This window comes from Salvia splendens, chromosome 15 (genome assembly GCF_004379255.2).
Source record: "Salvia splendens isolate huo1 chromosome 15, SspV2, whole genome shotgun sequence".
Lineage (NCBI taxonomy): Eukaryota > Viridiplantae > Streptophyta > Magnoliopsida > Lamiales > Lamiaceae > Salvia > Salvia splendens.
The window spans coordinates 4,160,851-4,178,838 of NC_056046.1; the positions used below are offsets into that span (position 1 = coordinate 4,160,851).

At 33.3% G+C, this 17,988-nt stretch overlaps 1 protein-coding gene and 1 non-coding gene across 2 annotated transcripts; one reads left to right on the top strand and one right to left on the bottom strand.

The window, feature by feature from the left end:
* The first annotated feature begins 1,979 nt into the window (after positions 1–1,979).
* On the top strand, positions 1,980–2,853 carry LOC121769435 (mini zinc finger protein 2-like). Its single transcript, XM_042166235.1, has one exon. It carries the CDS (start codon positions 2,147–2,149, stop codon positions 2,450–2,452), a length of 306 nt encoding a protein of 101 aa, XP_042022169.1. The 5' UTR covers positions 1,980–2,146; the 3' UTR covers positions 2,453–2,853.
* A 4,129-nt stretch (positions 2,854–6,982) lies between these two features.
* Positions 6,983–7,056, bottom strand: TRNAN-GUU. The gene has a single exon. It is a non-coding gene; the product is annotated as a tRNA-Asn (tRNA).
* Between the last annotated feature and the right edge of the window lie 10,932 nt (positions 7,057–17,988).

Sequence of the window (17,988 nt, forward strand, 5' to 3'; positions counted from 1 at the left end):
AGAACATTCAATCGTAGAGACAAATCGTACTAAAAATATATTTTTCCAACCCATATTCAAACTTGTAATCATGGCTGATCCTAGGCAGGGTTGGGTCGTCAATCGGGCGGGTCGACCGATCGAGTCCAACGTTGAGTAATGCCGAATAACTTATTTAATCAACCTTCGACACTACCACATCTCCGTCTCTGCCCCAGCCCTTCTATTTCATGAAAATTGCAATTTCATGATTCAGATAGCGACTTAATCATCTACCATAAAATTCATACTCCCCAGGTTCCTTGTTAATTGAAGCACTTCTTTTCGGCACAGAGATTAAGATTAGAGTGTTAAGAAGATGGTGAATAAAATAAAAGAGAATAAAGTAAGAGAGATGAAGAGATTTTTGCCAAAAGTACAAATGACTCTATTATGCTGAAATTTTCCAAAATAGAAAAATGACTCAATGAACCTGGAACGTAGAGTGTTTAACAAAATCACATATTCCCAAGAATTATTTGAAGAATAGGATTTGCAGGGGAGGAGAGATGACAACAAAAAGAAAGAAACGCCTCCTTAGCCCAAACTGCGTCAAACGATGGCAATAAGGCTACGATTTTTTACTACACGAGTTTCATTTCGTGGATCCGTCTATGCTTATAATATCTTACCATAAATAATTTCGTCGGCAATTAGGTTTATCAACTTGCTGCTTAATTCAACCATGTTTTACTCAAGAAACTGTTAAAAAGGTAAAGGCAGAGGTTAGACTATCTATACCCCAGCAATCCACGCCCACATTGAGAGTGGATACCATAAAATATTTTTCCAATAACAGGATAATAATTGATAAATCTAATTTAGTGGGAACTAATCACAAACATCATTGTATTAGTCTTACTCTGTGTCTGTATGTCTATGTGCTTAGAGGTAGTTGAAGAAAAAAAATCTATAATCATAATGATCGTTGCTACAACAGAAAAAAATAATAGAATATTGAAGCTAGCATGAAAATAAAAAGAAGCTTGGAGAAGACAAAAGCGACTTAATTACAGTTTTTGGCAATGTTTGTTATCAAATTCCACGTAGCTATAGTTTTAGGGGCCACGGAATATTAGCTGACTCATTTAATTACTTTGTCAAAATAAAGCATGTAATTAAAGTATTTAATTGGTTAATGGGCTTCCTAATCGAGAATAACAGTACCCTAATGAAAAAGATAATCCCTTTTTCCATCGTAAGCTAGTTGTTAGGAAGTTGAGCCATCAATTCACAACAACCATGCCACAATATTATTTATTTCTCACCTTGACATAAAGTACATCTCATGCAATATGTTTATCACTCCTATATCAAATAGTAGTATGAAGAGAAGTGAAATTTATACTTTAATTGGTATACAATTTTATTAAATCTCAAAGTCGTGTTGCTTGTATCATTATAAGATATGAAGTACTATAGATGATTGTATAGTGTAGTATAAAAATCACAACATAAATTAGGATTAAAATAAATTAATTTTGGCAATTTATTCAACACCAATCATAATCCATGGATAGAACAAGCTCCGAATATCATAGTCTATGCTAAACATTGCATTATATACTAATAAATTCAATCACAATCATGTAATTAGTCATGCATGAATCATTATATATAACACCTATTAAAACCACAAAAAAAGCACTTGACAAAAATGAAAAGAAATGGAAAGAAAATGAGGACGAATTAAATATCGAAACATCATCACCATCAATCTCTAGATTATTCCAATATAAAGCATGGTTCAAGAAAGATACAACGAATAGAGCCTCAAAATAAAATAAGCAAAATATATGGTATACATATAAAGTCGATGAATTTAGGCTAATATATACGGAAAAGCAGTAAATAAAATAACCATGTTTCCCAATATATCATTAATCTCGAAAAAGGAGATTAGTAATTAAATTAGTAAAAGGTTAGTGGAGGTGTATAAATAGAGGGTCCTAGGGTTAGGGTTTGGCCCAACACCAATTCCAAATAACCTAGCTCACCTTTGCTTCTTTCCAAACCTCTCTCTTTAATCCTAATCCTCAATCAAACTTCTCCCTAACATCTAATTACACATTCCTTAATTTCACAAAACCCCTCTTTTTCTTCTCTATTTGTTTCCAATTTAATAGAGATGAAGAAGAGGCAAGTGGTCTACAAGAGAGGAGGCGATCACCACAACTCCAGCAACTCTCCGAACTCGTCTTACGCGGTGAGGGTGGTGAGGTACGCCGAGTGCCAGAAGAACCACGCGGCCAACGTGGGGGGATACGCGGTGGACGGATGCAGGGAGTTCATGCCGTGTGGGGAGGAAGGGTCCGGAGGGGCCCTCACGTGCGCGGCCTGTGGCTGCCACCGCAACTTCCACCGCCGGGAGGTTGAGGGGGAGGTGGCCGCCTGCGACGGCTCCTCCTCCCCGACCTCCTCCACCAACATGTAGTGAGATCAATAAGGTAAGAGGGTGTGGGACTGTGGTGAGGTGTCTTGTTTTTGTGAGTGTGTGTTTGTGTGTGTTTGTGATGAGGTTTGGTGAAGGAGTGCATCAGGTTAATGCAATGGAGGAAAAACAAAAGTTAGGCCTTTTGTTTTGTTCTTTCTTTTTTTTTGGGGGGGGGGGGGGTTCTTTTTTGGATTTTTTTTGGTTTTGTAGGTAGATATGAGTGTTGGATCTTGGTGTACTTGTTTCTGTTTTGGTTTGATTCATATATATATATATATATGAAGAGATGTAAATTCCTATTGATGGTTTGTGTTTTTTTTTTGGGTTTTGTGTGTGTTTGTATTAGTGCAATTGATGTCTATTGTTTTTACTTATATGCATGTAAAACATGCTGCGGTAAATTCTTTCACACCTCCTTCTCCTTCTTCCTCCTCCTCTTTCTTATAAATATCTTTTACTTTGAAATTCAAAGAAAATATAGGCCATTTTATGTAATTTTATCTCATTCTGAAAATGGGTTTCTTGGGTTTCTTGATTTAACTTATTAGTTTGAACTAGTGTGTGTGGTGTGTGTAAACATGCACAGACTGCTGGAAATAACAAGTGAAAGAAACCTAGTTAGTTCAAGTGATCATATGGTAAATTTCACTTACTGCTTTCTATTTTCTACGAATATTACAAAAAAGGTGTTTTAGATGCAGCTGTTTTGGAATTTGCCTATTTCATCTGATGCCAGACATATTTGCTAAAAAAGCAAAAAATATCAGAAAGCAAGAGATGGAAAAAAATTCAATCTTGATCTAAATTTGTTTATTAGCTACATTCAAACTAGAAAATTCTTGCAAAATGTTTTACTTTTAATGTAGCTAGTTTAAAAAAGCAGTTTTCATAGCTATGTTGGTCTATTGAACTGACTGATAAAGCACCCAAGGGAACATCACTAAAGCGAAATCTTGACCTAATTAATTATGTAGTGGAATTGACTGGATTAATTAGCTTCTTTAATTAATCTCCTCAGCCTTCCACTCATTTTCCTCTTTATTTTGGGACCTCTATCTCTAGAGTAGATTGGAAATTGTTTGGTCAATTAATTGTAATCGAGACGAAAATATGCAATAATGTGGCGACCGACCATAGGTGTATAATCATCGTGTTAATTTTGAAGATCGGGATGAGATAAGAAAGATGGGAAACATTAAGGTGACAAAGTGATCATATTTATAATAATCAAGAAAGAGGAATGCGACTGCACTTAACACTGTGCTTCTCCAAAACGATTCTCCATTTACTCTCATGTGCCATGAGATGCTCTCATTGTTAGGTATATGTTAATTGTTTTCAGGTATATGTCAAATCCACATCGTCACGTATTTCATCGTTTTGGAATTTATTCCCCATTTCCAGTTGGAATCGTAAAATTTCAATTCTTGAAAGAAAGGAAATTTTGCATCTAAAGAGATGCCTCAAATCATCCATTTGGAGAGTGTGTGGATGAGGGTTTTTGTAAACTATATATGAATGTCACACTACTATAAAAACGTGTGATAGAGAGGTGGAATATTCACATATATATATATATATATATATATATATATGTATATATCATCGTATTAGTGAAGTGTTTGAAGATATAATTGCACTATCCAATCTGTCGCACAAATATATGTACCTTGGTATAAGTGTGTGAGGACATTATATACACTTTAATGTTATAATGTGTTTGTGAACACAAAAAAGAAAATGGGTAAGAACATTTATATCAATTAAGTACGTTAATTTGTATTTCAAATTCATTGCATACACTTTAAAAAATATCACCAATTTTAGTGTTCCAACTAAAATTAAGGAATGAAAATGAAAATGAAAATGTGCCTGTAAAGCAAAAAAAATAACATTAATGGCGTATTAGACAATTAATTACTATGTCCTCAACATGAAGATGATTTTATTTGCACACTAAATTTTGGCCATTTTTATATTTGCGTTCTAATTTTTTAAGATGAGTTTGTTGTAGTAGAAATTCATGCCCTTACATAAAAAGTGTGACGGCTTGTCAAACTATTAAGAGTTATATATAAAAGTTGATTATAATTAGATCTATTCTGTGCCTACTTAGCTAAAGCAAATAAGAAAAAGAAAATTTCCTAAAAAAGAGAAAAGCAAAGCATGTGGAATGTGGATAGTAATGGCCTGTCCACACTGGATATTATTTAAGCCCATGGGCTTTAATAATTTTAACTATACTATGTAAAGCTGTAGGGCTAAGAGCTTATATAATAATTGAAAACATTTGGGCCTAGTGTTGGGCCCATTTTCCAGTTCAATTTCTTTCATGGACTAAATAGAACTACTGTTTGAGGCCCATCACAGGAATAAAGAAATTGATACGGATTATTCAATTTCACGTTTAATCTTGAATAATGAGTGTGAAACTCAAAAATGGTCGTAAAAACAAAATGTTTTTGGTGATAATGTGGAAATTGATTTTTTTTAAACGTATTGTGTTTAAAGGTGTTTCATTGATTTTTCGACCAATAAAAGATAAAATGGAATAAGAAATATAATGTATCAATCTTAATATAGGTATGTTTTGATCATGAGGAGTATGTTATAAGATGATGCTATGATGTTTTGGAAAAAAAGCATTTTGCAGAAAAAACGGCGGATCTTTAAAATTTTCTACCCAGCAAAAATATTAAATAGAGCAATAAAAAATAGAACTGATTAATTTCGGTTTAAATTTATATTCTTGTTAGTTTTTCAATTGGTGAACGGGGTTAGGATAGTATAAATTAATTAATTTGGAAGGAATAAGCAGATTCAATTTTTGAAATGGCCACATTAATGTGGGAGAGTAATGAATTAATAGTATTGCAGAAATCATGTGTTGAGAGAGTGAGACTGACACATTTAAATCAGTAGATAGAACCATATCACAAATTTCTAACCTTTATGTTTTTCGAGTACTGTGGTCCAACCCTAACTTTGTCACACTTTAATATTGTTAGAGGCATTTATAACAAATCTTACCAAAATTTGGTTACGCTCTGACACTTCTTTTTTCACTCCATTAATTATTTCTCTAATTCGATAGCAACAATAATTAGGGTTTAGTCATGATGAATACAAGCATGCAACAACATGTTGAATTTCTTCAAACCTGCCCAATTGGTGAAAAAATTAATTACTTGATCTCTTAATTCTAATTCATCTTTTTCTAACCTTTTGCTTGTAGTAGCTGTAGATATCTTGAATTAAAATATTAAAAAAAAACTAAAGTTTGTTATTGAATGTCAAAGCCTAGGTGACTACGAGGGAAATAGATATAGTATCCTAAGTAGTAATTGGACCACTAAATTTGAAAAAGAAAAAAAGAAAAAATTTCCATCATTTATAAATAAGAAGGTGTCTAATCGCAATATGCTTATAAATTTATTATACTAAGAATTTGTATTTATTATAGGAGCTTATTCAACAACCATATACTGAAATTACAAAACAGAATTTTCCCTTGTCAATTTCAATAAATGTAAACTATATGATTATCTTAAAATTAATTAGTTTTGCAAGTGGGTTGTCACAAAAATAAGCACAAGAGAAATTGTGACCACTTTAATGGGACCGCTTTCATAAACTTTTGGTCGAAATAATTTTCCACGAAAAGTCATTTTAAAAAAAATGAAATTTAGCACCATTGTTTTTTTACTTATTTAAACCAAACACAATTATTTCACTCCAAATTTGTTTATCACCAAAAGAATTCCTTAACCACATGCCGTTGTAGTAAATAATTTCAATACCACATGCCTCCTTTGATGATGATAAAATCGCATCATGTTTTTATGGGCAAACAAATGCAATCAATTCATTCATTCATCACATGGAACGCCCTAAATTGTTTCTCAAATACATATTTCATACTCCTAGTTTACCTTGTTATAATGAAATGAAATATAAAATGAAAATGCGACACTAAATGTTGTACTCCCTCCTATCTCTTGCTTTTGTGTAACAAAAATTACTAGAGTCAAATGGGATAGTTAAAATGTATCGTTGCAAAACCTAAAATTTCCAACTGTACTTTCATATTGACCACTAAAATTTGGATTCATGTCAAAGTTTAAAAGAATTAAAAATTTAATTTTATCGTTTAATCATAAAGAATAAAATTTATTCAAATTAATGCATTTAAATTTCAGAGTGTAGAGGCTGCGGGCAACATGGCATGAGAAATTAATTAAGGCCGCCGCCCAATTAATTATTGTAACATTCCATTTTCTGCATACTTTGAAAATCCAACTCGTATCACATGTATCGATGTTGTAGGAATTTTTGGATTAAATACGGCAAATTACACTTTTAATTGGGACGATTAATTAATGTTTATACAGAAAAATTTGTATGGGTAAATAAATATTTTATTAACTGATAGTAAGACGCATAATTATTACTCTAACATTTTGTTAGTAGAAAAATATTAAAATTAAATAATAGGAGTGGTAATAAAATATAAGAAAATTAGGAAATAATCGCTAGAAGAAGGGGTTGAACCTTCGACCTTGTGGTTAACAGCCACACGCTCTAACCAACTGAGCTATTCCAGCACATGTTTCCTACTTGTAGTAAATTTATTTATTTCATTTACGTTTGTAAATTAAATTTGTTAAAAAACTTAAATTTTGATTTGAATTTTAATCTTATGTTAACGCCAAGTACTACCACTAAAACTGAATATTCAATAAAATCCACACGATCTTGTAGCATCAAGACAATCAATGGTTTTGTTACTGTTTAATTAGTTTTTACTAGTTGTTTGTAAATTTCTAATTGAGTAGTTAGTTTTGGTAATGAAATAGTAATAAATAAAAAAATTGAATTATAAATAAAGAAAAAAGTGAGAGACAAACACCCACCGAAAAGGAGATTAAAAAAAATCCATCCGGTCCGCTGACAAGTCGCAATCGACCTGTTGGATCTAAAATCAATGCTCTCTCCCTTCCTTCACAAAATGTAGATACAAATAATTTACATAAATTAAACTCCTAAATCACAATTATTTATGGAATATATATCTAGATTCTGGATAGCGGACCAAGACTGGAAATAGTAAATTCGAAGCATGAGGGTTTTTGAAAAAATAAACGAAACAATAAGTCATTAAATGTTGGAAATTTGAATTGATAGTACTTTGCTTAAAAATTGAAACTAGATTGAAATCGTACTAGCTGAAACGAATTAGTAGAATCAACCTGTATATAAGTGAATAGACTACTATTATAAAAGATCAATCGTGCATGTGGTCCTCGCAGCTAAACTATAATGTGATGGTGCCAAATTTAAATTGGGAATTATCGATTTCAACAAATCATTCCAATAAAAATCATGTACTACAAGATGTATCATGTCATGTTATTTGGAAACTAACAAGTAACAAGTATACTAATTATGATAGTACACTATCATACATCATAATCTATGGAGTAGATGTTTCAGCTTAAAATTATATAATTGAGATTGATATCATTTAAGTTAATAATTTTTTGTTGATATATGAATAATCTCGTAACTTTTGAAACTGAACTCATAACTTGACAATTTTCTGCAATTGTCATACGATGGAATAAATTAATTAATTGCGACAACAAAACCACGTTGTTACAGAGAATCGGACGGCATTGTTTTAACTAACACTCAAAACAAATTGATGTTGTTTTGTTTTAAATTATAGTATTTAAATTTGTCATATTAGTTTGATTTTGATCACTGTAGGACAATTGAGAATAATTGAAAAGTTGTTATTTTAGAATTTATTTCTTCTGAAGTTATAGGATTAACTAGAAAGGCAATGAAAATTTAAAATTTAAATAATAATTATCCCTTAATTATTTTGGATGATGGGAAGGAACTTTAACATTAGCGTGTGAGAAAATGATTACAAATATGTTTGAGCTTTGATATTGCATGATAACATAAACGTATAATAAGATAATACTAGTACATCAGAGCATCCGCAGCGGTGAGTGGGCACGCATCCATCCGTCCGTCCGTCCGTGTCTCGCCGCTGGCGCGGCGCTGCTCGATGCATCGAGCACATCCGTGCCAGCAAGTAACTGACGTGGCGCATTCTGATGGCCAACGGCATTTCCGTTGGAAATTCATTTTTTATAAATCGAAAATAATACCAAAAAAATTATAAAAATATATTTTAAGATTCCCAAAAATATGGCCATTTTTTACCGTTTTTCAGAAATTGTTTTTTATTTTTTTATTCCCAAAATCATCTATAAATACACACATTTATCATCCATTTTTCACATCAAATCATCTCTCACTCATCTCTCATTCATATTTTTTCATACAACTTATCTACATCTTCCTCTCTCACTCAAACCCTCTCAAATGGATTTCACCAATCTCATTGCAGAAGCGGAGAGCGAAGAACAAGAATACTATGAACAATATCGTGGGTTACTATCTCGCCGATGGTATCTACCCAAGGCGGTCGACTTTCGTGAAGACGCTCAGCAACCCGCAAGACCCGAGATGGGTTCTTTTTGAGAAGCGTCAAGAGTCCGATCGGAAAGACGTTGAAAGAGCTTTTGGGTCCTTCAAGCCCGATTCAACATTGTGAAGGCCCCGTCTCGGCTGTGGTACGTGAAAAATATCGTCGACATCATGTACACGTGTATTATCTTGCACAACATGATTATAGCTGACGAAGGACAGATGGGGGCTAGCTTTTACGACGATGATGAAGCCGGAAGCTCAACCGCGAAGTCTTCCCCACGCCGAGGTGTGCATATGACGGTGGGCGAGAGGATCGAAACAAGAAACACAAGGCGCGATACTCGAGCCCACATTGAGCTACAAGAAGACCTAATCAAAAGTGCTGGACATTCTAACAATATTATAAAAATAAACATAAAAATAAACATGTAAATTTTATAGTATTAAGCATGTTCAAAACCAAATTTCTAGCTGAAGATGTTTCGGGTGATCGTTGCTGCTATGTAAAAGTAAACTCTCAGGTCCAGACGATTCACTAGAGCACAGGGTCTAGGAGATCATAACTCTCATAATTCAGTCGTTGTCACAACAATCCCGCTTCAAAACCTCAACCCTATATACTATTGGCTAGTATATGGAAGTCGGGATCGAATCCACGAGGACGGAAGGGTTTGGAATGCATTAAGGGAACTTTGGAGGGTTCGGCTGCTGCCACGCAACGAGAGGGTTGAGTTTTAACTACTAGACCTGGGACATTAAAACTAATCTATTCTATCTACTGGATCCAGAGAACTGAAAGTACTTCAAACGTAATTGCAATAAATATTTCAAATTGAAAATTAACTTTAGACCATTTGCCAAATTTCCTGGGTCAAGTAAAATAAGTTTCCTAAAACAGCTAGACAACAGAGCATAAGAAAAAGTAACAGAACAGATTTCCCTAAATATCTACTAACAAGAAAGTTGCAACTAACAAACTAAAGCGGATCTGTTCTAACTGCCGATTACCTTCATCTTCTTCAATAAGCAAACACGAACTAGAACAAAACAGAGCGTAGAATAGAGCATACTTCAAATCGAACGTTAAACAAGACGATTAAGCTAAATATCACCAGATCTAATCTACCAGGTCAAGCAAATCAACAATAACAGAAAATTCCATGTAGATCCAAAAGTACGTACCCAGATTCATACATTAAAAATGAAATCTACACTAGATCAAATAGATTCAACACCAACAAAACTCAGATCCATAACATCCAATCCCCGATTCAACTCCGAATCAAACCAACAACCAACAAATCAACTAGATCTCTCCGATCTCAGCTTCAAACGAACGTTCAATTAAGAAAAGCATCCAAATAGGTAAATAAACAGTAAAGCATCAGAATCATAGCGAAAACAGGAAATAGAAACTAGATTAAGCATCAAACTGTTGTAGCCTCAAAACAGTCGCTGAACTTCCGGCAAGGAAGTCGGTGAGAGAAAGTGCGTGCGGAAAAGTAAAATTATTTCTTCGCCCTTATCAGGACGGTGTTACACTTCCAAAACAACACCACACTACCCCGGATTTCCCATCTGAAAACCAAATGCGTGTTGAGCTAAGAGTGAAAAATGAAGAGTGAGCCGAAACACCTAAGGAATTTTCTATCTAACTCGCTCTCTCTCTCTCTCTTTCTCTCTTCTCTTCTTCTCCTATTTATAGTTGTGGCTCCAATCCCTGGGGTAACAATCTTCTTGATTTGACATTTCTTCCCTTAAGGATTTCGTTACTTTTCTTCACTCTTTTGGTCCTTTCTTCTCTGCCCTGGTAATTTATACTTGTTCATGGGTCTGGCAGATATTTCACGCACCTGGACTTATAAATATACGTTAGCATCATGGAAAACATAGAATTTAGATCCAAAACAGATGCATAAAACGAGCCTTATCACTAGCATTTTCAATCGAATCCGTACGTGCTTATATTTCCTTTTAAATTCTTATTTATTTATTTATTTATTTATTTATTATTGTTATTATTATTATTATTATTAGAGTAAAGGCCCAAATTGGTCCTAAACATATGCTCATTTTACGATTTTGGTCTTAAACATTACGTTTTGAATAATTTGGTCTCACACATTTCAACTCGGGCCAGACTCAGACCAAAATGGACGGAGCCGTTAAATAGTAACAATCAGCATGTGTTAACTCAATTTTGACCGAATTAATCATTTCAATAATACATTTTTAAATAATAATAATACTCCCACTAATTATTATTCTAAATTCCCAAAGTAAAAATAATCATTTCCTATTTCTGATTTCTTCTTCCCTCTTTAAACGTGTTTTCTCTTTCCCTCTTTTGGATTCTTTTTTCTTCTTCTTTCTCAGTTCTTCTACTTTGAAGGACCCTAGTTCTTGCAGCAACCCAAAATAATTACTATATTATTATAAATCCAAAATAAAAAGAACTCATCCCTCTTGTCGTAATTCATTTATCAAATATTCTCGAAATGTTTAGAAATCTTTTTTTTCCCAGTAACAATTTCTTCAATTTTACATTACAAATCTAAAAATGGAGATGAGAGCAATCCAAGATATCGGCGTTGGCGAAGACCTCACTCTACCCCTTCTCGCTCTCGTCGCCATCCTCCACGACTGCGCCCTCAGCTTCCATTGCTCCGGCTGCTTCTCCACCCTTCCTCGGCATCCCTTATCCCCTTTCGGCAATAATTCCCACCATGTCCCAACTCCTCGCTCAGCTGCTCCGCTGCTGATTCTGCCATCCATTCCTCCTCCGGTGAACACCGCCTCGTCTCCAACTCTCCTAATTCCCTGTGGGACTTCTCCTCCGACCTCCACCTAGCCCCGCTTCGCTCACGTTTTCAAGAACCTTCCTCAAGAATGCACCTTTTCACCTCAATTAGGAGTAAAAAAATGAATCCCTTTGTCAAGATGGGGAATCCCAAAGCCCAGATGGTTGTTTGGAGAGAATCGCCGGTTTGATGACAAAAGATGTAAATTTGGAGGGCTTTGCGTTCGAATAGATGCTTCTACGTTTGGTAATGACCAAGGATCAAGAAATAAACGACACTTGCTTACGAATTGCTATTTACGGTGCTGCATTTTCAGGGATAAATCATAGTTGTTCTCCAAATTCTTGCTACCGGTTCTTGATGAGGCCAACAAACGATGAGTGGCGCCTCTTAGTATTGCGCTAGCAGAAGGTGGCCACAACGATAGAAATGGTGATGGTTTGATGATGGGGGGTTTTTGACGAACGAAGGGCACTTGTAATAATGGGTTGCTGCAAGAACTAGGGTTCTTCAAAGTAGATCTGAGAAAGAAGAAGAAGAATCAAAAAGAGGGAAGGAGAAAACACGTTTTTTGTCATTTATTTGTTCAGTATTTTAAATTAATTAGTTGCTAATAATCAAAGTTAAGAGTTTAATTTCGGTCAAAATCATGTTAACACATGTTGACCGTTACTATTTAACTGCTCCGTCCATTTTGGAGAGAGTTACACGTTTTTTGTCATTTATTTGTTCAGTATTTTAAATTAATTAGTTGCTAATAATCAAAGTTAAGAGTTTAATTTCGGTCAAAATCAGGTTAACACATGTTGACCGTTACTATTTAACTGCTCCGTCCATTTTGGAGAGAGTTTGGCCCGAGTTGAAATGTGTGGGACTAAATAATTCAAAACGTAATATTTATGACCAAAATTGTAAAATGAGCATATATTTAGGACTATTTTTATGCTTTACTCTTATTATTATTATATGTTACTTATCCCTTGTGACATCTATTGGGTATTCTAGCTATCTAGAAAAGTACACTTTCTCTTTTCGGGTGTTTTTCCTTTTGGATTCATATTTTTATAGAATGCTCTCTTGTTTTTATACGTTCAATCTTATGTTGTGTGGACGTATAGGCTAAAATCAAGCCACATTAATATATAGAAAAAAAAATCAGACTGTTATGAGCTGGCCTTTGCGACGGTCAAAGGAATAATGAAATTAATGATTCTTCGAAGTTATTAAACTTTATGTTATATTTTTATTTATTATTATTATATTTTTATATTTAGATAAGTTTCTCAATTCTAAATTAACCCTTGTAGTTAGGTAAGATAAAACTGGGCCAAGCCTAATACAATAAAAACTGGGCTTCGTTACAACAGTAATTACTGGTTGATTCATTGTTTATCTCCTTTTTAAATAGTATTATTATTTTGAGTTCCACTAAATATTTGGATTTATTTTTATACAAAAGACTCCATAGTAATTAATGTATTGTATCCAAAGCAAAAAGGAAATTTAAAAAGGACCAAAAACATACAAATATTGTATAGTACATATAATTAATAAGATAATTTTTCATTTTAAGTACATCAGTATTTTGAACAAGTAAAAAGTAAAACCAGTTGCATAACAATGTAAGTACACTAAAATGATTAAAGTGCACCGACACAGTAACACATCCACAATTAACTTTATTTCGCAAGATATATATAGGGTTCATTATTTACTTTTTAATTGCATTCGAGATTGTGAATAAAATGCAGTTAGGTAAATTGAAGAATGTAATAAATCAAGGGACCACTTGAGAAAGAAATAAAAAGTGCAGAATCACAATTTATGCGATGAGGTGGTCCAGATTCGTGAATCATCTTAAATGTAAGATTATCTCAATCTGGAATTTTTCAAATGATGGATGCCTTCATTATTTAATTTTTGGGACGCGTATTTGACCTAATTAAGGAACCTACTCCTACTTTACCTCCTCCTCTTTCATTGCGTCCTATATCTCATAAATAAATCACACCCCAAGTTAATACTACTTCTCTCCTAATTATGGCTCCAGATTTTTAAATATATTTAAATTGTGTAAGTGATAAAGTGTGTTATAAAAAGAAAACATATAATGTTATATACTAGAATGGACTAAAAAAATGGCCATAAATAATAAGAATGATAGAGTATATGTTTTTAAGTGAATCTAAACCCCCCACAGAAAATTATTATAAAGTTTATATTTTTAATTATTTCAATCAACTAAGAGTCTAAATGTTTGAGTAAAGATATTTGGGAGGATTGAAAAGGAGTGTAGAGTGGTGTGAATAACATTTATATTGGCAAAATTGTATAGATTATTACTACTATTTCATGTATTTTTATCTTAAGGTTAATAGATTATTATTGTCAACTAAAATCAAATTCTATAAGATTTCTGTGTCATTTCTCCAGTGACAGTGTTATCATGTGTTCAGGTAATGTTAATTACTTAATTGCTTCCCACAATTCTTTTCTGCAGAAATATTTTATAAAAAAATAATTGAAGAGGTATATATAAAAACCCACTAATTATAATAATCTCGTACCGTTTTACAGTAATTAGAAAAAGCTACAAATATTTAGGCCTAGCATAAAATAGACTGAATTCGAATTGAATAATCATGTGGTGAAATTGGACCCATGTTTTGGGCTAAGTATTTGAGGCTTTATTTTGTGGGCCCTCTCTCGCTCAGTAATTTAAATTTATTGTACACGTCCTTAAATATCCCTTTCAAGTCCCCACACTCCAATTGTTTTACTTTTGTCTCTCTCCATCTCCTTAAATAAATATATATGTACAAATATTTATTTTATAAGTTAGCCTTGTAAATTTACTGAATAATTGACACCAAAACTCATTATTGAGAAAAAAATGTTTGGAAATAGTTGGTTTCCGGCCCAAATAATGCCCATTCGGTGATTATAAAAAGGAAAAGGAATAGAAAAAATATTCACAAAATTGATCTTTGGACTTTTTGTTAATATTTTATTCTGTTCACTGATATTGGTAATCTTTATTTCAGGATATATTAATTAAAACAAATACTATATATTCTAATTTTACTCTATAAAGAAAACAAATGACTACATTAGAGTGTAAATATGTATCAAAAGTTTGTATTTCAATTACACATTGTAAATCGAAATACATATGTAAAAGGGACCATTGCAAGGCTAGTTCTGTAAATAGTCTTTCTACTAGCTTTTTGAATCGTTTTAAAAACATCTTATTATATGAATAAGTATATAATTTTATTTCTAACTTTTCAATATATACTTAACACAATTTCACTCTTTTAGAAAAAACTAGTTTCAAATTTTCAAATAAAACAATACAATGTCATCTTTTTCATTTTATGTTTGTCTCTTCTAACTAGAGATAACGAAGACGGTTGCAAAAACACAAAAACTTTATTAAATTAAATTAGTCATCATTTCTGATCCTTAGAGTTTTATTTTCTACTACTATATTTGATGAGTCCGCGAATCGTTGATGTTAGTAAATGCAGGAAAATACAGATCACGACACAGAGAATTTTACGTGGTTCGATTTACTGAGGTAAATCTACGTCCACGGGGAGAAATGGGGGCAGGTTTGTATTGCTTGATCTGGAATTACAGCTTACAACACAGACTTGCTATATGGTATTTTTCTCTAGAGAGCTTCTAACTCCTTTCTATCAGATCTAAGTTCTATTTATACATTGAACTAAGATCGTGGCTTACATCATCACTCTAGGTCGTGGAGGTCGTGTAGGTCATGGCCTAAGATCGTGGCCTGAGTTGACGCCACGTGGTAGTGGGTGTGTTGGAAGTTGTGGAAATCCTGCATGGGTCCACTAACTCCTTGTTCGGTCGAAAACTGAGACCGAACTGCTTTGGTTGCCGATCTGAGAGTAGAGCTTGATGCCGACCTGAGAGCAGAGCTTGGTTGGCTTTTACCGAGCTGTAGGCTGAGGCCGAACTCTTTGGTAATGCCGAACTCGCAGAGCTTGATTGGTCGGCTTTTACCGAGCTGTAGGCTGAGGCCGAACTCTTTGGTAATGCCGAACTCATACTCTTCCTTGGGCTTTGGGCTGATGGGCCGTCATTGCTGTCGGGCTTGTTTAGTACGCACCCCATCAATATTATTCCTAGTTATCTCTATGAACAAACAAATGTATAAATAAACAATATTGAACCATAGGTTAAAAAAGTGAAAAGAGGTTTAAAAGTCCAAAGACACTTCGGAAGGACATCAAATGTAATGACTATCTATATCAAGCGATTAGCTATGTTAATAAAATTTATCAGGAACTGTCACAGCAAAAACCCTATTGCTCATGGATTATTTTGTAGCAAATGAAATGGAGTAGAATTTTTTAGTGGAGATATAACGTCCATAATTTAAGATGTTATTCCAAACTTTTAAAAGAGAGAAAAATTAAATTTCACTCGGTAAGAAAAAATAGTTCTACTTTCCAAATTAGACAACATAATATCGTGGTTTTCTACTTATCCTCATCTTCTTTAATTAGAGATAATATAGACAATTGTGCTCGGTTGACAAGATTAAATCTCATGATTAAATATGTAAAGAAAAACACAAATTCCGCATATCAGTATGCCTAAAATCCACGATTATTGCTGCACACATAATGCCGGATTCAAGAGGGTTTAGAGGGTTAATATCGCCTTTCCCTAGTTATTCATAAAATGGAAAACTTCATTAACTATAATTAATCGTCATTTCAAAATTTTCAAATTTGTTTCTATATTATTCGCAGTTATCTCTGTGGAGAAACAAATGACTATAGATTTCTGAGGACGCCACATAAAGTTACGAAAAGTGAGTAAATGGACAATATTAACCATGAGGTTAAAAAAAGTGGAAAAAGTATTAATATCTAGAGACTATGATAAAGGACCTCAAATATAATTCCTCCATATATATAGAGTATATCTATGTTAATAAAGTTTATTAGAAACTGTGACACTATAAACGTAAGGACTAGTTTTTTTAGAAAAATAAAAAGAATTCAAGAGTGGAGATATTATGCCCGAAATAGATCTTTGGGACTTTTTGTCAATATATCTATAGCATGTTACTCTTTATTTTGGGATATTATAGTAGTTAAAAACATAAAATAAAAAATAGATTAAAATTTTAATGTAACCAAGTTTTCTTCTTGATAATTTTATTTCAATTACAAGTGGCAATTTTAATCTTTTATAGATTTGCTGATCTATATAAACTTAGAGTAGTCGATTTTGGGAAATACAGATTAACTCTAACTCTCACCCGTCCAATGTGTGAAAAAATCATACTATATTTTTAACTTTTCAAGTAAAAAAGTTCATCTTCTCTAACTAAGGCAATATAGGTGATTAAAAACGCAAATTCCACATATCAGTCCACCTAAAATCTGCGGATTTTTGTCGCAGACAAAATGGCAAATTTAAGTGGTGTCACAGGGTTGGCCTCGCCCTTTGCCATTCCGTCATAGAATGGAAAACTTTATTAACTACAATTAGTTGTCATTTCAAATTATTCGATTCTCAGTTTCTATACCTCGCCTCAGAGTAAACTCAATTGTTCCACCAACTTTCTAGACAACAACTACATATACTAATAAATAAGTGGTTTTTGGTCGCCGATGAACAGTTCAAGTGGGATCAGGTTGGCATTGCCTTTCGCTATTCCGTTATAAAATGAAAAACTTCATTAACTAAAATTAGTCATTATTTCCAATTATTTGAATTTTAGTTTCAATACCTCGCCTTAGAGTCAACTCAATTTTTCCACCAACTTTCTAGGCAACAACCACATATTCTAATAAATCAGCGAGTTTTTGTCGCCCACATAATTGTGCGTTTAAGTGGAATCAGTGGGTTGGCACCGCATTTTGGCATTCCGTTAGAATGAAAATTTTCAATAACTAAAATTAGTCGTCATTTCCAGTCATTCAAATTCCAACTTCGATATCTCGCCTAAGAGTCAACTCAATTTTTTCTACCAACTTTCTAGAGAGCAACTACATATACTAAAAATCAACGATTTTAGTCGCCAACATAATGGCGGGTTCAAATGGGATTAGTGGGTTGGTATCGCCTTTTGGAATTCAATCATAGAATGGAAAACTTCATTAACTAAAATTAGTCATTATTTCCAATTATTTGAATTTTAGTTTCAATACCTCGCCTTAGAGTCAACTCAATTTTTCCACC

Excerpts from the sequence above, each read along its gene's own strand:
- LOC121769435 (XM_042166235.1), top strand. The coding sequence starts at position 2,147 with ATGAAGAAGAGGCAAGTGGTCTACAAGAGAGGAGGCGATCACCACAAC.